General features: G+C 49.1%; 1 protein-coding gene across 1 annotated transcript in view; it reads left to right on the forward strand.

Moving 5' to 3' along the window:
* bves (blood vessel epicardial substance) overlaps nt 1-22648 on the forward strand; it is an 85611-nt gene that overhangs the window by 35387 nt on the left and 27576 nt on the right. The window contains exons 6-9 of the mRNA XM_055634934.1: nt 1942-2201; nt 9955-10079; nt 18952-19139; nt 21895-22003. Coding sequence (XP_055490909.1) covers nt 1942-2201; nt 9955-10079; nt 18952-19139; nt 21895-22003 — 682 coding nt within the window. The remainder of the gene's footprint in view (nt 1-1941; nt 2202-9954; nt 10080-18951; nt 19140-21894; nt 22004-22648) is intronic.

Here is a 22648-nt window from a genome sequence, read left to right on the forward strand (position 1 = left end):
TCCTTCCTCAAATTAGGAGACCGAAATTGCACACAATATTCCAGGTGTGGTCTCACCAGGACCCTGTACAACGGTGATAGGACCTCCTTGCTCCTAAACTCAAATCCTCTCGCAAAGAAGGGCAACATGCCTTTAGCTTTCTTCACTGCCTGCTGTACATGCATGCATATACATGTCTATATGTGTATATATATCTAATCTAGTCTATTCTAATCTACTTTGGGTGGCACAGTGGTGGAGCGATATATATATATATATATATATATATATATATATATATATGTGTATATATATATTGAACTTTTTCTTATTTATTATATTGTTTACAGTGTACTATGTACATATTCTGTTGTGCCGCTGCAAGTAAGAATTTCATTGTTCCATCTGGGACAAATGACAATAAAACACTCTTGACTCTCTTGACTTGATGAGAAAATTTGCAATGTGGATATGATGGGATGAGGAGTTTAGTTTAGAGATACAGCGCAGAAACAAGCCCTTCGGCCCACCAAGTCCCCGCAGACCAGCGAACCCTGTACTATCCTACACACTAGGGCCAATTTTCAATTTTTACTGAAGCCAAATGAACCTACATGCCTGTACATCTTTGAAGTGTGGGACGAAACTGGAGCACCCGGGGAAAACCCACGCAGTCACAGGGAGAACAAACAAACTCAGTATAGACAGGATCGAACCCTGGTCTCTGGTGCTATACGGCAGCAACTCTATCGCTGCGCCTCCGTGCTGCCCAAAGGTTAGAATAGACTAGGGTAGGTTTGAATACCATAAAGGCATAAATGATAGGGGCAGAATTAGGCCATTCTGCCCATCGAGTCTACTCTGCCATTCAATCATGGCTGATCTATCTCTCCCTCTCAGCCCCATTCTCCTGCCTTCTCCCCATAACCACTGGCACCCGTACAGACTAAACAAGAATCTATCTCATCACTGCCTTAAAAATAGTTGTGCATATAATGCAATGGGATCAGGACCCATATTAGAAAACCTACAAGTTTCAAATTAGAAAAGCATTTGAAACGGGGAATTATTTAAATGGTGCGTTGGAATGTTGCATGCATTGAGAAAATGCGCCCTTTTAAAAAATAAAAAGGATTTGTAGCACACGGCCTTTTGTTTTTGCATTGTGGGCAGAAATCAGTGGAAGATTTGCTGTGAATGGTTAATGATCCTTCCCTTCACCCCCCCCCCCCCCACCCCCCCCCCCGCCCCATCTCTCTTGGGGCTGGATCTGTGTTTGGTCAGGGCCCTTAATGCATTCAATCTTGCCAATTGTCATCTGACATTATGGTTATGGTATGGTACTTTATTGGTCATCTCTGACCACAGTGGTCACAGTTTAAGGATAAGGGGGAAATCTTTTAGGACCGAGATGAGAAAAACATTTTTCACACAGAGAGTGGTGAATCTGTGGAATTCTCTGCCACAGAAGGTAGTTGAGGCCAGTTCATTGGCTATATTTAAGAGGGAGTTAGATGTGGCCCTTGTGGCTAAAGGGACCAGGGGGTATGGAGAGAAGGCAGGTACGGGATACTGAGTTGGATGATCAGCCATGATTATATTGAATGGCGGTGCAGGCTCGAAGGGCCGAATGGCCTACTCCTGCACCTATTGTCTATGTTTCTATGTCAGATGTTCCGGGGTACAGTGAAATTCATTGTTGTTTTTAGGTTTTAGAGATACAGCTGACAGTGGCCCGTTTCCTTTATTAGTAACTTTTTTCTGCCTGACTTTCATTTGTTGTAAATCTCTCGACATCACCGTCTTCCATCTCCCCGTGACCCTCGGTCTGAAGAAGGGCCTCGACCCGAAACGTCACCCGTTCCATCTCTCCAGAGATGCCTCCCCCACCCACCCCCCTGTCCCGCTGAGTTAGTTACCCCAGCCCTTTGTGTCTCATGTGCTTCTGTTCGATTGTTTCAGGGCCCGCAGGATGAACGCCACACAGGATTACTTGAGGACGCTCAGCTTCGTGGTGGTGAACGCCACCAGCTCTGCCGCTTCGGACGCGGGCTTCGGCAACGGCACCGGGCTCTTCTCTGCCGGGACGGAGAGCTGCGACAACTGGAAGGAGATCCAACATTTAATTTTCCACCTGGCCAACGTCTGCTTTGCCGTCGGCCTGGTGATCCCCACCACCGTCAAGGTCCACATGATACTTCTCCGCGGCATGATCAGCATAGGTAGGTGGCCCGTTGTGGCACATCTGGGCCAGGGGTGGTGTGGCACGATGCAGCAGACCAGGTGTGCTAGGAGGGTCAACATCTGGGCCGAGTTTCTCCAGCATCTTTGTGTACCTTTGATTTTCCAGCATCTGCAATTCCTTCTTATAGAAACTTACAAAATTCCTAAGGGGTTGGACAGGCTAGATGCAGGAAGATTGTTCCCGATGTTGGGGAAGTCCAGAACAAGGGGTCACAGCTTAAGGATGAGGGGGATTATCTTGTAGGACCGAGATGAGGAACACATTTTTCACACAGAGAGTGGTGAATCTGTGGAATTCTCTGCCACATAAGGTAGTTGAGGCCAGTTCATTGGCTAGTATATTTAAGAGGGAGTTAGATGTGGCCCTTGTGGCTAAAGGGATCAGGGGGTATGGAGAGAAGGCAGGTACAGGATACTGAGTTGGATGATCAGCCATGATCATATTGAATGGCGGTGCAGGCTCGAAGGGCCGAATGGCCTAATGGCAGCCTCTGCCTCCAGTCTGTCTGTCTGTCTATCGTTTTTACATTTTTTGTTTGTGTGAAGTATGTTTTGGAGGATTTGTTTTAGTATTTTATGTGTGGTGGGGGGGGGGGGGGTAGGGTAAGGGGGAAACACTTTCTGGCGGGGAAGCGACATTTCTCCGAGTCGCGTCCTCGCCCCCCCCCCCCTCCTCGCTGGATTGTCACGGCCTTTCCTGCCAGGGACCCGGACCAGAGCTTCAGCGGCAGCAGCGCAGCACTGGATACATCACGGAGCGGGCGATGCCTCACCTGGGATCGCCTTTTGAAGCTCCGGAGTGTTGGGCCTGCTGACCAACATCGCGGAGTCCTGGGACCCTCTGCCGAGGGCCGCCAGCGTGAATCTCCACCCAGCTCGGCCTGTGGACTTTGGGAGCCGTGGACTCCAGTAGGAAGTGGCCGATTCGGATGTCCAAGCATGGCTGAGGATGTTCTTCCGTTCCGATGTCGGAGTTCCATCTTCCGGTGAGAGGGCCTGAACATCGGGCCGCCTGTAGCGGCGACTGCAGGGGGCTCGGGAGGCCCCCACCACAGGTGAACAACAGAGAGGAGGTTGACTGAACTTTGGTGCCTTCCCTCACAGTGGGAAACTTTGATACCGCTGTGCGGGGGATGTTTATGTTATAGACTATCGTATGTTGCGTTCTTTATTTTATTCGTATGGATGTATGGTGACCACGCATTTCACTGTACCAATCGTTGCATGTGACAATAAATGTCTCTTGTCTCTTGTCTTGTCTAGCTGGCTTCTGTAAAAAAGATGTGTGGGACAGTGCTGGTCTACGGGTGATCGCTGGTCGGCGTGGACTCGGCAAGGCCACGGGGCCTGTTTCCATGCAGTATCTCCAAACTAAAGTAGCCAGAGTGCCTGACTGCGTGACTGTGTGCAGTATTAAAGGGCATGACGACAGAGCCCTGTCTTGCAAATACTGGCATGCACGGAATGCCAAGATAATGCTTGAGAAGGCCAGGGGTCCTGAAAAGCAGATTAGATGGAAACGTGAGGAATGGGGACAACTATGGAATGGAAAACAAGTGCTGGCATTTATTTCAAGAGGGCTGGAATACAAAAAACAAGGGATGTAATGCCAAGGCTCTCTAAGGTCGCATTTAGAATATTGTGAGCAATTTTGGGAGAGGGTCCAGAGAAGGTTTACAAGAATGGTCCCAGGAATGAGTGGGTAAACATATGAAGAACGTTTGTCGGCACGGGGCCTGTACTCGCTGGAGTTTAGAAGAATGAGGGGAGAACCTCATTAAAACGTACCGAATACTGAATGTATAGAATGGATGTGGAGAGGATGTTTCCACTGGTGGGAGACTCAAGGACTAGAGGTCATAGCCTCAGAATTAAATGATGTTCCTTTAGGCAGGAGGTGAGAAGTAATTGTTTTTTGTCAGAGGGTGGTGAATCTGTGGAATTCATTGCCACAGAAGGCTGTGGAGTCAAAGTCAATGGATATTTTTAAGGCAGCGATAGATAGATTCTTAATTAGTGCGGTTGTCAGGGGTTTTGGGGAGAAGGCGGGAGAATGGGATTGAGAGTGAGAGATAAATCAGCCATGATTGAATGGCGGTGTAGACTTGATGGGCCGAATGGCCTAATTCTGATCCTATTACTTTTGACAACAGCAGGAGAATGTGGAGTGAAGAAGGCCAGGCACAGCTCGGGGAAACTCAACAAAGTCTCGGCTTAGAACATTGATCATAGAACAAGTCATATCAAGGCCTGGCCTGGGTGGAGTGGATGTGGAGATGATGATTCCACTAGCAGGGGAGACTAGGACCAGAGGGCACAGCCTCAGAATAAAATGACTTTCCTTTAGGAAGAAGACTTTCTTTAGTCGGAGGGTGGTGAATCTGTGGAATTCAACACCACAAAAGTCTGTGGAGGCCAAGTCAAGTGGACACCTTTAAGGCAGAGATAAATAGATTCTTGATTAGTACGAGTGTCGGGGGCTACAACGGCTAAAGCACAGTGTGCAGTTAGGGGGGAGGGGGGGGAAAACCACCCGTGAACATGTGGCGATTGCATGGTCTCCTGCAGTCACCTAAGTGGGACAGGCCCATTAGAATCTCGACTTTCTATTGCTGGTACATCGGACAATTAAACACTTTTAACTCATCACTGGAGCATAGCAGAACTATTTATTTTAAGTGACACAATGACTTATTCCAGTTGGCGTGACAAAGGTCCATAGAATGCTCACAGATAGACACAAAGTGCTGGAGTAACTCAGCAGGTCAGGCAGCATCTCTGGAGAACACGGAGGTATCGGGTTGGGACCCTTCTTTCGGCTGCTCAAATGTTTCTCTAAACTGTTTTAGATAGAGTCATAGAGCGATATAATGTGGACACAGGCCCTTCGGCCCAACTTGCCCTCACCGGCCAACATGTCCCATCTACACTACTCCCACCTTCCCGCGCTTGGCCCGTATCCCTCCAAACCTGCCCTATTCATGTACCTGCTTACGAGAGAACTGCAGATGCTGGGACAATCGAAGGTAGACTCAAAATGCTGGAGTCACTCAGCGGGACGGGCAGCATCTATGGGAGAGAAGGAATTGGCGACGTTCTGGGTTGAGACCCTTCTTCAGACTGATGTCAGGGGAGGGGGTAGGACAAAGAAAGAATGTAGGGGAGACAGTGGAGAACTGGGAATGTGGGGGGGGGGGGGGGATGAAGAGAGAGCAAGGGCTACCTGAAGTTAAAGCTGTCAATGTTCATCCCACTGGGATGTAAACTACCCAAGCGAAATATGAGGTGCTGTTCCTCCTATATTCGCTGGGCCTCACTCTTGACAATTGGGGAGGCCCAGGACTGAAAGGTCAGATTGGGAATGGGAGGGGGAGTTGAAGTGCTGAGCCACCGGGAGATCAGCTTGGTTAAGACGGACTGAGCGGAGGTGTTCAGCGAAACGATCGCCGAGCCTGCGCTTGGTCTAGCCGATGTAGAGAATCCTCACCCGCTGAGTTTCTCCAGCATTTTGTGCCTTATCCATGTACCTGTCTAACTGCTTCTTAAATGTTTGGATAGTCCCAGCTTCGACTACCTCTTCTGGCAGCACGTTCCATACACCCACCACCCTTTGTGTGGAAAAAGTTACCCCCTCAGATTCCTATTAAATCTTTTTTACCCTTCACCTTGAACCTATGTCCTGTCATTGAAAATCGTACAGTAAAACATATGCATTTGCGTAGTACCGAGTCTAGGTAGGCGGGTAAAAGTCTCGTTTAGATGGTGGACTAAGTTTCATGGCTTACAATCTGACACAAGAACACACTTGGGCTTCTGCTAATTCACAATCAGGGGCAGCGGGTAGAGTTGCTGCTTCACAGCACCAGGGACCAGGGTTCCATCCTGACCACGGGTGCTGTCTGTACGGAGTTTGTACGTTCCCCACCGAGGCCTGCGTGGGTTTTCTCCAGGATCTCGGGTTTCCTCCCACGCTCCAAATAGGTGCGTGTTTGTAGGTTAACTGGCTTGGTGTAATTGTAAATTGTCCCTAGTGTGTGCAGGACAGTGTTGGTGTGCGGGGATCGCTGGTCAGCGTGGACTCGGGGTGCCGAAGGGCCTGTTTCCACGCTGTATCTCAAAACTAAACTAAACTAAACTTTTAGCGTAGATTACTTTGGAGATATCACTTGGAAACAGGCGTTTCGGCCCAAGCTAACCATCGGATCCCCTTCACACAAGTTCCATGTTATCCCTCTTTCTCATCCACTCCCTACACACTGGGGGCAATATACAGAGGGACAATTTACCTACAAACCTGCACATCTTTGGAACAAGGAGAACTTGCAAACTTCACACAGACAGCACCGGAGGTCGGGATTGAGCCCGGGTCTCTGGCACTGTGTGGCAGCAACTCTGCCCACTGTGCTGTGCTTGGAGATTATTGTACGTAATATTATTCAATAGTCAATAATCAATTTAATTGTCATTTGGACCCCTTGAGGTCCAAACGAAATGCCGTTTCTGCAGCCATACATTACAAACAAATAGACCCCAGACACAACATAATTTACATTTTACATAAACATCCATCACACCGCTGTGATGGAAGGCCAAAAAAACTTATCTCTCCACTGCACTCTCCCCCCCCCCCCCCCCCCAGAGTCAAAGTCAAAAGCCCCCGGCTGGCGATGGCGATTGTCCCCGCGGCCATTAAAGCCACGCCGGGTGGGGCAAGGGCGCACACCGGGTCTTGGTGTTACAGCCCCCGGCGTGCGCTCGCAGAGTCCCGCGGCCATTCCAAGCCGCGCGGGGCGGTGATGTAGGCCCCGCTCCAGGAGCTCTTCGACCCCGCAACTCGGGCGGGAGAAGTCGCCGTTGCAGGAGCCCTGAAAAGCGGTCTCCCTCCAGGGACCCGCGGGCTCCCGGTGCCGCCGTCCGCAGACCCGCAGTAGCCTCAGCCTCCGCATCAGCAGCAGCAGCAGCAGTGCTCCTCCACCGCTCCACCCGTTCTGGACTCGGCCAGCTCCGCGACGGTGAGATGAGTCGGCACCAGAGTCCCCGGCTTCTTCTGTTGGAGGCCGCTCCTCGTTGCAGCCCCAACGACAACGAAGACCCGACAAGAAAAGGTCGGGTCTCCCAGTGCAGGGAGAGATTTCAAAAAGTTACCCCCCCCTCCCCCCCCCCACCCCCCCACCCCCCCACACACACACCCCAACAAAAAATAACAAAAACTACATATAAACACAGACAAAAAATAATAAAAACGCGGACGGGCTGCAGAGGCCGCTGCTGACGAGAGTCGCGCCGCCTACCGGAACTCATATTTAATTATCATTGATTAGAGAAAGAACGCATTAAGAATTTCTATAATCGCATCATCTGAAATCGTTGGCTGCTTTGTTATATTCTTCGTTCCAAGTTCAAGTTCCCATTTATTATCACATGCACCACTTGTCACAGTGTAATTTTAGTTGCCATACCAGGGCCGTCTTAACCAAAGATCCTATAGCGGAGCAAGATAGACCACTCCTGCTAAATGCAATGGGCTGCCGTGTAGTACGCAACGGAGTGGAACGTGGGCCTTTCTTTCATCCATTTCTGTAACCGGACCCGACCCGAACCCGCAGTGTAATCAACGTTGCGGGGGAACAGTTTGTGTTTATAAATTTTTAAATTCTGAAAATGAGGAGAAGATTTTTACCAAATATCTTTTATTTTTACGAGGATGTTTCCGTAACCGGCTTCCGTCTCCGCACTAGTATCCTACGGGATCTTTGGTGCGGAGACGGAAACCGTCTCCGCACCAAAGATCCCGTAGGATACTAGTGCGGAGACGGAAGCCGGTTACGGAAATGGGGCAGAAAATTACCCATGAATCTGCCCTTGACCGTACTATGTGTTTTTCGTCGAGTGGACTATCTTGCTCGCTATAGGATCTTTGGTCTTAACAGCATTAGAGACCCCCGGGCAAAGCAGTGCACTGGGCCCCTACACTTCCAGTTTCCTTATGCCGTATCAAATCTGCCATCATACACTTGGGATGTTCTTCTCCGTTTTCATGTTCTACTATACATAGATTAGCATGGGGCCCCTATGCTCCTAGGCCCCGGGCAACTGCCCAGCGTGCACATGCGTTAAGACGACCCTGAGCCACACGAATAAAAATAACACAATACACTTCTTCTTGCGTATGGCATGCACAGCCTAACGTTGTCGGACAACTTGCTAACGCAATACAATAGACAATACGTGCAGGAGTAGGCCATTCGGCCCATGGCTGATCATCCCCAATCAGTACCCCGTTCCTGCCTTCTCCCCATATCCCTTGACTCCGCTATTTTTAAGAGCCCTATCTAGCTCTCTCTTGAAAGCATCCAGAGAACCCGCCTCCACCGCCCTCTGAGGCAGAGAATTCCACAGACTCACCACTCTCTGTGAGAAAAAGTGTTTTCCTCGTCTCCGTTCTAAATGGCTTACTCCTTATTCTTAAACTGTGGCCCCTGGTTCTGGACTCCCCCCCCAACATCGGGAACATGTTTCCTGCCTCTAGCGTGTCTAAACCCTTAACATGCTCATATGTCTCAATGTGATATCCTCTCATCCTTCTAAACTCCAGAGTGTACAAGCCCAGCCGCTCCATTCTCCCAGCATATGACTGTCCCGCCATCCCAGGAATTAACCTTGTACAGAATACACAATAGAGTTTAACGCAAGCATCCACCACAGTGGAATCAACCTTTCACAGTGTGATGGAAGGCAATAAAGTTTGGTCATCTTCCTCCTTGTTCACCCGTGGCCTGCCTTAGTTCAGAGATACAGCGAGGAAACATAGAAACATAGAAATTAGGTGCAGGAGTAGGCCATTCAGCCCTTCGAGCCTGCACCGCTATTCAATATGATCATGGCTGATCATCCAACTCAGTATCCCGTACCTGCCTTCTCTCCATACCCCCTGATCCCCTTAGCCACAAGGGCCACATCTAACTCCCTCTTAAATATAGCCAATGAACTGGCCTCAACTACCCTCTGGCAGAGAGTTCCAGAGATTCACCACTCTCTGTGTGAAAAAAGTTCTTCTCATCTCGGTTTTAAAGGATTTCCCCTTTTCCTTAAGCTGTGACCCTTTTGTCCTGGACTTCCCTAACATCGGGAGCAATCTTCCTGCATCTAGCCTGTCCAACCCCTTAAGAATTTTGTAAGTTTCTATAAGATCCCCTCTCAATCTTCTAAATTCTAGAGAGTATAAACCAAGTCTATCCAGTCTTTCTTCATAAGACAGTCCTGACATCCCAGGAATCAGTCTGGTGAACCGTCTCTGCACTTCCCTCTATGGCAATAATGTCCTTCCTCAGATTTGGAGACCAAAACTGTACGCAATACTGTACGCAGTACGAAACGGGCCCCATCGGCCCACCAAGTGCGCACTCGACCAGCGATGCCCGCACACTAACACTATCCTACCCACACTCGGGACAATTTACATTTATATGAAACCAATTGACCTACAAACCTGTATGTCTTTGGCGTGTGGAAGGAAACGGGAGATCTTGGAAAAAAAATGTCACGAGGTCGCGGGAAGAATGCACAAACTCAGTACAGACAAGCATCTGTAGTCAGGATGGAACCGGGTCTCTGGTGCTGCCACCGTGCTGTTCTCTCTCGTTGTTTTGTGGCACTTTGCACGGCCACATGTCTATGTCACCTCTCCTGTGTCAATTTTAAGTTGACGGCACTTCCCTTTTCTGTTCACAGGCTGTGCGCTCTTCATTGCCTGGGCAGCACTGTACCGGTGTGCGTTGGACATCATAATCTGGAACTCCCTGTTTCTTATCCTCAACATGATGCATTTTATCTACCTGGTCTACAAACGGAGACCTGTAAGTAAGCAACGTGCCCCTTGCTCTCTCTCTCTCTCTCTCCCCTTCCCTCTGCCCCTTCCCAGTCCTCCCACTGTACCCACACACATTCTATCTTTGTCCCACCCCCTCCCCTGACATCAGTCTGATGAAGGGTCCCGTCCCGACCCGAAACGTCGCCTATCCCTTCTCTCCATGGATGCTGCCTCACCCACTGAGTTTCTCCAGCATTTTGTGTCTGCCTGTAAATATAGATAGCCATAGAGTGATACATGGGTGGAAACAGGCCCAACTTGCCCACACTGACCAACATGTCCCATCCACACTAGTCCCACCGGCCTGAGTTTGGCCCATATCCCTCTAAACCAGTCCTATCCATATAACAACCATATAACAATTACAGCACGGAAACAGGCCATCTTGGCCCCACAAGTCCGTGCCGAACAACTTTTTACCCTTAGTCCCACCTGCCTGCACTCATACCATAACCTTCCATTCCCTTCTCATCCATATGCCTATCCAATTTATTTTTAAATGATACCAACGAACCTGCCTCCACCACTTCCACTGGAAGCTCATTCCACACCGCTACCACCCTCTGAGTAAAGAAGTTCCCCCTGATGTTACCCCTAAACTTCTGTTCCTTAATTCTGAAGTCATGTCCTCTTGTTTGAATCTTCCCTATTCACAAAGGGAAAAGCTGGTCCTCATCAACTCTGTCTATCCCTCTCATCATTTTAAAGACCTATCAAGTCCCCCCTTAACCTTCTGCGCTCCAAAGAATAAAGACCTAACTTGTTCAACCTTTCTCTGTAACTTAGTTGCAAAAACCCAGGCAACATTCTAGTAAATCTCCTCTGTACTCTCTCTATTTTGTTGACATCCTTCCTATCATTGGGCGACCAAAATTGTACACCATACTCCAGATTTGGTCTCACCAATGCCTTGTACACTTTTAACATTACATCCCAGCTTCTATACTCATGTACCTGTCTAACTGTTTCCGAAATGTTGCGATAGTCCCTGCATCAACTACTTCCTCCGTCAGCTCGTTCTATACACACACCACCCTTTTGAGTGAAAAAGTTACCCCTCAGGTTCCTATTAAATTACCCCCCCCTTTAATCTTAAACCTTTGTCATCTGGTTCTCGATTCCCTTACTCTGGGCAAGAGACTCTGTGCCTCTATCTGATCTATTCCTCTCATGATTTTGTATTCTTCTATAAGATTACCGCTCATCCTCCTGCCCTTCAAGGAGATGACTCCAAGCTTTCAATTCCATTTCCCCTGTGTCCTGACTCATGTCAGTTACGTCGGTTCTTTAGAATATTCTGCCTATTATAAACCAAATCGATCAATATGAAGCTTCTCAAGGCAACCTGTATCCATTTGCATTTCGTAGAGAATAGACAATAGGTGCAGTAGGCCATTCGGCCCTTCGAGCCAGCACCGCCATTCAATGTGATCATGGCTGATCATCCCCAATCAATACCCCGTTCCTGCCTTCTCCCCATATCTCCTGACTCCGCTATCTTTAAGAGCCCGATCTAGCTCTCTCTTGAAAGTTTCCAGAGAACCTGCCTCCACCGCACCCTGAGGCAGAGAATTGCACAGACTCATAGAAACAGAGAAAATAGGTGCAGGAGTAGGCCATTCGGCCCTTCGAGCCTGCACCGCCATGCAATATGATCATGGCTGATCATCCAACTCAGTATCTTGTACCTGCCTTCTCTCTATACCTCCTGATCCCTTTAGCCACAAGGCTCACATCTAACTCCCTCTTAAATATAGCCAATGAACTGGCCTCAAATACCTTCTGTGGCAGAAAATTCCACAGATTCACCACTCTCTGTGTGAAAAATGTTTTTCTCATCTCGGTCCTAAAAGATTTCCCCCTTATCCTCACCACTCTCTGTTTCCTCGTCTCTGTTCTAAATGGCTTACCCCTTATTCTTAAACTGTGGCCCCTGGTTCTGGACTCCCCCAACATCGGGAACATGTTTCCTGCCTCTAGCGTGGATAACAATCTTATATGTTTCAATAAGGTGTCCTCTCATCCTTCTAAACTCCAGAGTGAACAAGCCCAGCCGCTCCATTCTCTCAGCATATGACAGTCCCGCCATCCCGGGTATTAACCTTTAATTAAATTTTGTGAAACTTCAGATAGCCCTTGCTTTCCCTCTCTCTCCATCCCCTCCCCCATCCCAGTTCTCCCACTAGTCTTACTGTCTCTGACTACATTCTATCTTTGTCCTGCCCCTTCCCCTGACTTTAGTCTGAAGAAGGGTCTCGACCTGAAACGTCGCCTACTCCTTCTCTCCAGAGATGCTGCCTCACCCGCTGAGTTACTCCAGCATTTTGTGTCTACCTTCGATTTAAACCAGCATCTGCCGTTCTTCCTTACACATTAATTAAATGCAGCTTCTTGTTCTCTTTCACCCAATACGAAGATTGTCCCTCTTATTAGTTTACTTATGGGTATGTCCGGGTCCACCCATATTGGAGGGAGACCAAGAAATCACACCAACGAATCTACTTCCTTGAAAAGTTTAGGAAATCCAACATGTCCCCTACAATTCTCGAAAATCGAAACGAAGAAAGACTGGATAGACTCGGCTTGTACTCGCTAGAATTCAGAAGATTGAGGGGGGATCTTATAGAAACTTACACCATTCTTAAGGGGTTGGACAGGCTAGACGCAGGAAGATTGTGCCCGATGTTGGGGAAGTCCAGGACAAGGGGTCACAGTTTAAGGATAAGAGGGAAATCCTTTAGGACCGAGATGAGAAAAACATTTTTTTCACACAGAGAGTGGTGAATCTGTGGAATTCTCTGCCACAGAAGGTAGTTGAGGCCAGTTCATTGGCTATATATTAAGAGGGAGTTAGATGTGGCCCTTGTGGCTAAAGGGATCAGGGGGTATGGAGAGAAGGCAGGGATGGGATACTGAGTTGGATGATCAGCCATGATCATATTGAATGGCGGTGCAGGCTCGAAGGGCCGAATGGCCTACTCCTGCACCTATTTTCTATGTTTCTATGTAACTCTCGCCGACTTCTACAGATGCGCCACAAAAAGCATTTTATCAGGATGCATCGCAGCACGGTTTGGGAACAGCTCCATCCAAGACCGCAGGAAACTGCAGAGACTTGTGGACGCAGCCCAGACCATCACGCAAACCAGCCTCCCTTCCATTGACTCCATTTATTGGCAAGGCCAGCAGCATAATCAAAGACCACGCTCACCCAGGCCACTCCCTCTTCTCCCCACTCCCATCGGGCAAGAGGTACAGTAGTGTGAAAACGCACACCTCCAAATTCATGGATTTCCTGGCTGTTATCAGGCAGCTGAACCATCCTATCACATCTCACCAACCATCCACCTAATTGGAGATCCTCTGACTAACTTTACCTGGACTTTTTCTTGCACTAAACGTTATTCCCTAATCATGTATCTACACACTGTAAATGGCTCAATTGTAATCGCGTATAGCCTTTCCGCTGACTGATTAGCACCAGTGCCGGATTTAGATGAAGAGAGGCCCTAAGCTGTTCCACTTGTGAGGCCCCCAACGACCGGACAGCCATGGCAGCCAAATCTCCCACAATTCAAAGCGAGGGAGAAAGTGCCCAGCGCCGACCAGTTGCCGTTGCAGTGCGCCTGCGCGCAGGGCGGCCGATGATGTGCAAGGCGGCCTGCCGTGCCGGCGGATGAGGAGCGAGCGGAGCCCGGCGGCCCGGACACGGATAGCGGGGGGAGATGGAGAGAGAGAGATAGAGAGGGGGGCCGCCCAGAGTTGAACGGTAGGTGTCCTGTCTTGGCCGGAGGCCCCCCTAGACCTCGAGGCCCATCAATTTTTTCGGGGGGGGCCCTAGAAAGTGGGGGCCCTAAGCTATAGCTTGTTTAGCTTATACGTAAATCCGGCACTGGTTAGCAAACAACAAAAGCTTTTCACCGTACCTCGGTATACGTGACGATAAACCAGACTAAAATTTGCACATGGAAACAGGCCATTCAGCCCAACGAGACCACTCCCTATCAGGGTGTTAAGTGTAGTTTAGTTTAGAGGTACAGCACAGAAACAGGCCCTTCGGTCCGCGGAGTCCACGCCGACCAGCGATCCCCACACACTAACACTATCCTACACACACACGAGGGACAATTTTTTACATTTACACCAAGCCAATCAACCCACAAACTGGCAAGACTTTGGAGTGTGGGAGGAAACCGAAGATCTCGGAGAAAACCAACGCAGGTCACGGGGAGAAGGTGCAAACTCCGTACAGACAGCGCCCAAAATCAGGATAGAACCCGGGTTTCTGGCGCAGTGAGGCGGCAAACCGCTGCTCCACAGTTTGTGCAGCACATTTCTATAATTCTATTCTTGAACAACTGATTGACGCATCTGTCATTTCTCATATATAATTTGTGCCTATATTGGGGACTGGCATCATCGACGTTTGGTGTTGGGATGTTTACACAGGGTTACGGAATGCTGTCCACTTCAGGAGCTCAGCGACACTACTAAGTGTTGCCACTGGGTTTTACGAGTGGGGATGGGGAATTGTTTCCAACTTTTCAAAGGTACTTTGGGTCCCTGCTCAATCTTCCCATCCCTGTTTGTGATGTTTGACCGAAAAGTCTGGGGAAAAATGCACGTCTTTGGACCAGCTAAATTAAAAATATAAATAGAACATGTATACTCTGGAGTTTAGAAGAATGAGAGTATTGTGGAGCAGTTTTGGAACAGCTGGAGTACTGTGTGCAGTTTTGGTCCCCTAATTTGAGGAAGGACATTCTTGCTATTAAGGGAGTGCAGCGTAGGTTTACAAGGTTAATTCCCGGGATGGCGGGACTGTCATATGCTGAGAGAATGGAGCAGCTGGGCTTGTATACTCTGGAGTTTAGAAGGATGAGAGGATATCTCATTGAAACATATAAGATTATTAAGGGTTTGGGCACGCTAGAGGCAGGAAACATGTTCCCGATGTTGGGGGAGTCCAGAACCAGGGGCCACAGTTTAAGAATAAGGGGTAAAGGCATTTAGAACTGAGAGGAGGAAACACCTTTTCACGCAGAGAGTTGTGGAATTCTCTGCCTCAGAGGGCAGTGGAGGCCGCTTCTCTGGATGCTTTCAAGAGAGAGCTAGATAGGGCTCTAAAAGTTCAAGTTGACATTTATTGTCACATGCACCAACTGATACAGTGTAACTTGGGTTCCCATACAGCCGTACGAATAAAAAAGGAACACAACACACGATAGAATTTAACATAGACATCCCCACACAGCAGAATCAATGTTTCCCACTGTGCGGGAAGGCAAGTAAGTCCAGCCATCTTCCTCCTTGTTCAGATAGAGGAGTCAGGGGATATGGGGAGGAGGCAGGAACGGGGTACTGATTGGGGATGATCAGCCATGAGCACATTGAATGGCTGTGCTGGCTCGAAGACCTACTCCTGCACCTATTGTCTATTGTCTAACATGGGCTAGAGTGATCGTGTTAGACACACAATAGAACTCAGGGCAATCCAGCAGAGTAATAGGCCCTTCAGTCCACAATGTCCATACTGAACACAACGCCTGCATTTGCTTCCATTCTCTGCATATACATATGCCCATTCAAATACCCCTTAAATGCCACTATCCTATCTGCCTCCACCACCACCCCTGGCAGCGCGGTTCCAGGCACCCACCACCACTCTGTGTGAAAGAATTTACAATCGGGCATCTCCTTTCTTGCTTTGTCCCTCTCCCTTTAAAACGTGGCCCCCTAGTCTTTGACATTCCCATCCTGGGAAAAAGTTCTGACCGCCTCTCATCATTTTAAATACTTTTATCGGCACGGTGGCGCAGCGGTAGATTTGCTGCCTTACTGCTCCAGAGACGCCGGTTCGATCCCGACCACGGGTGCTGGCTGTGTGGAGTTTGTACGTCCAAGCCGTGACCTACGTCTGTTTTCCTCCGTTTGCTCCCAGACTCCAAAGACGTACAGGCTTGTAGGTTATTTGGCTTGGGTAAAATTGTACATTGACATCAGAATCAGAATCACTTCGTTATTCGCCAAGTATGTTTTGTAACATACGAGGAATTTCACTGGCCAGGTCAGTCATACAATTAAAAGCACCAGATCACTCAAATAAACACATTTTAACATGAACATAGAAACATAGACAATAAGTGCAGGAGTAGGCCATTCTGCCCTTCGAGCCTGCACCGCCATTCAATATGATCATGGCTGATCATCCAACTCAGTACCCCGTACCTGCCTTCTCTCCATACCCCCTGATCCCTTTAGCCACAAGGGCCACATCTAACTCCCTCTTAAATATAGCCAATGAACTGTGGCCTCAACTACCTTCTGGGGCAGAGAATTCCAGAGATTCACCACTCTCTGTGTAAAAAATGTTTTTCTCATCTCGGTCCTTAAATGATTTCCCCCTTATCCTTAAGCTGTGAACCCTTGTTCTGGACTTCCCCAACATCGGGAACAATCTTCCTGCATCTAGCCTATCCAACCCCTTAAGAATTTTTGTAAGTTTCTATAAGATCCCCCCTCAATCTTCTAAATTCTAGCGAGTACAAGCCGAGTCTAACAAGCCACATCCACCACAGTGACTCCTACACATTCCTCACTGTGATTGAAGTCAAGCCCTTCCCTTAGTTCTCCCTCGGTCGTGGGCCTCGAGCCCCCGTTGACGGGACGGTCTTGATTCCCGTAGCCGGCAGCGTTCGAGTGCAGGAGAGCGCTGGTGTACAGGGGACGCTGGTCGGCGCGGACTCGGTGGGCCATTGGCCTCTGGAACTGATGCACTACGTGCTGCAAACCGCGGAGGGTTCAAAGGCCCTGACCAACACGGGGGGAACAAAGGTGGAAGATGACTGAACTTCATTGCCTTCCATCACAGCGAGGAATGTGGAATCCACTGTGGTGGATGTTTGTGTTAAATTGTGTTAAATGGCATTGTTGCTTTTCACTTAGTGTGGCTCTATGGTAATGCCCCTGTCCCACTTAGGAAACCTGAACGGAAACCTCTGGAGACTTTGCGCACCGCCCAAGGTTTCCGTGCGGTTTCCGTGCGGTTCCCAGAGGTTTTTGTCAGTCTCCCAACCTGCTTCCACTACCTGCAACCTCCGGCAACCACCTGCAACCTCTGGGAACCGCACGGAAACCTTTGGTGGGGCGCAAAGTCTCCAGAGGTTTCCGTTCAGACTTCCTAACTGGGACAGGGGCATAACTCAAATTTCACTGTACCCTAGTTGGTTAAGTGGCAATAAATACGAACTTGAAACTATATTCTGCGCTTTCTGTCTTCCCCTTTGGTCTGAATATTGTGCTTGTGTTTGACTTCATTGTATTTATGAATAGTGTCATATGATCTGACTGCGCAGCATGCACTGTACCTCAGTACACGTTACAATAACAAATCTAAATCTAATCTGACTCCCATCTCTTCATTTCCACTTAAAATATTCCATTCTTGGGCTTGCCTTGTAGCATCTGGCTACCCCCCCTATATAGCTCTAATCAATGTTAAACCGTAACTAATGACTAGCATGCAAGGCAGCCACAGTGGCACAGCGGTAGAGTTGCTGCCCTACAGCGATTGCAGTGCCAGGGACCCGGGTTCGATCCCGACCACGGGGCTTTTGTTTGCCTGGGTTCAACCCTAAGTTACCAGAGTGGGTTGAATAAGTTAGCCCTTTATTTTCTTTCGCACACTCCAAAGACTTGAATGGTCTTCAAAAGGTGAGAGGGCTTGGTGTTATGTGGACAAGCTGTCCCCTTTGGAATAGGGAAATGTGCAAGGGGACTTCGCAGGTCAGGTTCGGGGTAAAGAGAACCTCTTTCCTCAGAGAGTCAGCCTCTAAACTCCAGTGGAAGTGGTGGAGGCAGGTTCGTTTGGTATCATTTAAAAAAATTGGATAGGCAGGGACTCAGAAGGGGGAGGGTTATGGTATGATCTCTGGAGAGAAGGAACGGGTGATGTTTGTGTCGGAAGGGACTGCAGATGCTGGTTTACACCGAAGATAGACTCACAGAAGATAGCATGTAAAATGCGGGGGTTTCCTCCGAGCCCTTCGATTGCGTATGGCGTGCACAGCCTCAAAGTTGTAGGACAACTGGCTTGGTATTTGATTGTGCACTAGTGGGTTGATTGCATTCGTCGATCGCAGGTCGGGTGGACTTGGTGACCAAGGTTGCAATCTCCCCACGCTGCAAAATCTAAACTAGACTAAAAGATAGACTCAAAATGCTGGATGGGACTCGAATGGCTGAGGCAGCATCTCTGGAAGAAGGCCGAATGTTTGCCGGAAGGACTGCAGATGCTGTTTACCCCTATAGACTCATGAAGATAGCACAAATGCGGTTTTCAATGTACCTCATGGCGTCAGCCTAAAGTTGTAGGACAAATTCTATTTGATTGTGCACCCGGGTTGAAGCATTGTCGAAACAGGGGGGACCACGTGAAGGTTGCAATCTCCCCACCCCCAAAATGGGGTTCGAGGGACAGATGATCTGCCATGGCCTCAATGCCTATTTACTCCTGCCCCTATCTTATGAAACGTCAGCTTTTCATGTACCTCACTCCACAGTAACAATAATAAACCCGCTGAGTTACTCCACCTTCAAGGCTGTCTGTGAAACGTCACCTATCCATGTTCTCCACAGATGCTGCCTGACCCACTGAGTTATTCCTGCACTCCGTTTTTCTCTAAACCTGAATATCTTGATTTAAGTTGCCCTCAGTCTGAACAAGTGGTCCGACCCGAAACGTCATCCATCTTCTCCCTCCAGAGACGCTGCCTGACCCGCTGAGTTTCTCCACCACTGTGTGTCGATCTTCTGAAACAGTCTAATCATGTTTTAACCATCATCTTATCTCCTTGCAGATAAAGCTTGACAAGGAGCTGAAGGCACTGTACCGGAGGATGTTTGAGCCTCTTCATGTTCCTCCTGACTTGTTCCAAAGACTCACGGGGCAGTTCTGTAGTATCATGACCCTTACCAAGGACCAGACCTACGCCGCGGAGGATAAAACGTCTGTTGATGACCGGCTTAGTATCCTGCTCAAGGGAAAGTAAGTCCACAGTCGCCCTGTTGAGTCTCACTGTCTGTAAAGGGCCTGTCCCACCAGCATGCGATTGCATGCGTCTAGCGCGACCAAACGTGGTGGCTTGCGGCGTACGGCCTCGCGGCGCCGGTCCCACTTCCAACCGCGGAGCCGTCTGGAGTTGTGCGGGGCTGGTCCCGACATCATACTCACCAATCAGCTGGGCAGGAGGCGGGCCAACTGAATTTGGACGTTGCACGGAATCGGACGGTGACGTCATCGCGCAACGCCACGCACTAGGCGTACGCCATCAAGACGCTGCGTACGGCGTCCAGGCACTGCGTACGCCGTCAACACGCTGCGTACGGCGTCGAGACGCTTTGTACGCCCGTCGAGGCGGTGCGTACGGTGTCGAGGCGGCTGCGGGACGGCAGGCCGTTGCCGCGCAGAATTTTTGAACACGGTCAGTTTTTCGGAGCCCCGCACGATGTCGGGACCAGCTCCGCACAACTCCACACGGCTCCGGCGATCGAAGTGGGACCGGCCCCCGCGAGGCCGTACGGCTCAAGCGACCACGTTAGGTCGCGTCGCCGCATGCTGTCACATGCACCCTTAACTCGCTTTCACCTACCCCACAGCTAACAATGGCCTGTTCCCACAATCATCAAGCCATTTTTTACATGTCATATGATCATGTTATCGGTGCAGAATTTATCACTTGTGAAACCGAAACGTCACCCATTCCTTCTGTCCAGCGATCCTGCCTGACCCGCTGAGTTAAGGGCCTGTCCCACTTTCACCACCTAATTCACAACCTTGTTTTACTCGTGAACATTTTTCATCAGGCTTGAAATAAACGCCCCGACCTACTTGATGCCACGAGTACCTACGACCAGCATCACGGCCTGCTACAACCTCGTGACGACCATGCCGCGAGTATGAGTCAAGGGCAAACTCGGCAGAGGTCGTGAAGGTGGGACAGGCCCTTTACTCCAGCTTTTTGTGCCTATCTTCGGTTTAAACCAGCATCTGCAGTTCCTTCCCACACGTAATAAGAGCAGGGAGGTTCTACTGCAGTTGTACAGGGTCTTGGTGAGACCACACCTGGAGTATTGTGTACAGTTTTGGTCTCCTAATCTCAGGAAAGACATTCTTGCCATCACCAGACTGACGCCCCCGATCAGTCTACAGAGAAGGTTCACCAGACTGATTCCTGGGATGTCAGGACTTTCATACGACGAAAGACTGGATAGACTCGGCTTGTACTCGCTAGAATTTAGAAGATTGAGGGGGGATCTTATAGAAACTTACAAAATTCTTAAGGAGTTGGACAGGCTAGATGCAGGAAGATTGGTCTCGATGTTGGGGAAGTCCAGAACAAGGGGTCACAGTTTAAGGATAAGGGGGAAATCTTTTTAGGACCGAGATGAGAAAAACATTTTTCACACAGAGAGTGGTGAATCTGTGGAATTCTCTGCCACAGAAGGTAGTTGAGGCCAGTTCATTGGCTATATTTAAGAGGGAGTTAGATGTGGCCCTTGTGGCTAAAGGGATCGGGGGGTATGGAGAGAAGGCAGGTACGGGATACTGAGTTGGATGATCAGCCATGATCATATTGAATGGCGGTGCAGGCTCGAAGGGCCGAATGGCCTACTCCTGCACCTATTTTCTATGTTTCTATGTAACTTGGCACCATGTCCGGCACCACTATAGTGGGCCAAAGGGCCCATTCCTGTGCTGTACTGTTCTATGTTCCCTGTCTGCGTTCTTCAGTTATTTAACACCGTGAAGCTGAAATGTTTTATCTGGTGCTGTGTAAAAGTTATCAGCAGACTGCCGAAGGATTCCTTGTGGGGGAAAGGCTGTTATTTATAATCTGCTTGGCTTTGTTCCATTTCATTGCTTCCCATATTTGGGCAGAAAGCAAACGGCAGACCAATTGAAGAGAATCTACAGAAGACGCTTGAAAGAATGTGAGACGTGATGTGCGTTTGTTCCTCAACCGTGTGGATAGGGCAATGAGTGTAGATCAGTTTAGAGATGCAGCGCGGAAACAGGCCCTTCAGCCCACCGAGTCCGCGCCGACCAGTGATCCCCGCACACTAACACTATCCTACACACAACTAGGGACAATCTACATTTCTACCGAGCCAATTAAGCTACAAACCTGTACGTCTTTGGAGTGTGGGAGGAAACCGGAGCAACCGGAGAAATCCCACGCAGGTCACGGGGAGAACATACAAACTCCGTACAGACAGCACCCGTAGTCAGGATCGAACCCGTGTATCTGGCCCACTGAGGTAGCGGTTCTACCAGCTGCGTCACTGTGTGTAAATATGTAAATTGCTGATAGATTGAGCTAACGTTTCAGGGCTGAGATCATTTGATCTGAACAGCGATGTCATTGATTTTCCCCGATCTTTACTTTAGACTTTAGAGATACAGTGCGGAAACAGACCCTTCGGCCCATTGAGTCGTGCCGGCCAGTGATCACCCCTATCTATCCTACACACTCGGGATAATCTTTCTTACAACTCACTAAAGCCAATTAACCTGCAAAACCCGCACGTCTTTGGAGTGTGGGAGGAAACCTGAGCACCCGGAGAAAACCCACGCGGGTCACTGGGAGAGTACAGTACAAACTCAGTACAGACAGCACCCATGGTCAGGAGTGAACCCGAGTCTCTGGCGCTGTGAGGCAGCAACTCTACCGCTGCGCCACCGCGCCATTCGATAGATTGTTCTTGGGGAATGTACTTAAAGCCGCTCTTTGATTTGACAGGATGAAAGTCTCATACCGGGGCCACTTTCTGCACAACATTTACCCCACCGCCTTCATCGACTCACCGGAATTCCGATCGACCCAGCTCAACAAAGGGGAAAAATTCCAGGTAGAGTAGTCTTTCGCAGAGAAGATAAAGGGCCGGTTCCAGTCGGCGACTTCCCGGCGTCATATCAGGGTCGCTAAAAGATGTTGAACAATTTCAAAATCCAGCGGCGACAAAAAAAATGGCGCGACACTTGAAAAACACCGCGCGTCAACACGTCATCACGCCACGGCACCGCCGCGTCATACGCCACCACGCCGCGTATTTAGCGGTGACCTGATTACGTCAGTCAATGATGCCGGCAGTCGCCGAAAAAACCTCGCCAAGTGGGACAGGCCTTTTATAATTCTAATTTCAAATTAGAAATGTTGCTTTAGTCTCAGGAGTTGCAGTTGCAGACTTATTATCATGTTGTTTCGTTCATTCTAGAAACATAGAAACGTAGACAATAGGTGCAGGAGTAGGCCATTCGGCCCTTCGAGCCTGCACCGCCATTCAATATGATCGTGGCTGATCATCCAACTCAGTATCCCGTACCTGCCTTCTCTCCATACCCTCTGATCCCCTTAGCCACAAGGGCCACATCTAACTCCCTCTTAAATATAGCCAATGAACTGGCCTCAACTACCCTCTGTGGCAGAGAGTTCCAGAGATTCACCACTCTCTGTGTGAAAAAAGTTCTCCTCATCTCGGTTTTAAAGGATTTCC

This window comes from Leucoraja erinacea, chromosome 5 (genome assembly GCF_028641065.1).
Source record: "Leucoraja erinacea ecotype New England chromosome 5, Leri_hhj_1, whole genome shotgun sequence".
Classification (NCBI taxonomy): Eukaryota; Metazoa; Chordata; class Chondrichthyes; order Rajiformes; family Rajidae; genus Leucoraja; species Leucoraja erinaceus.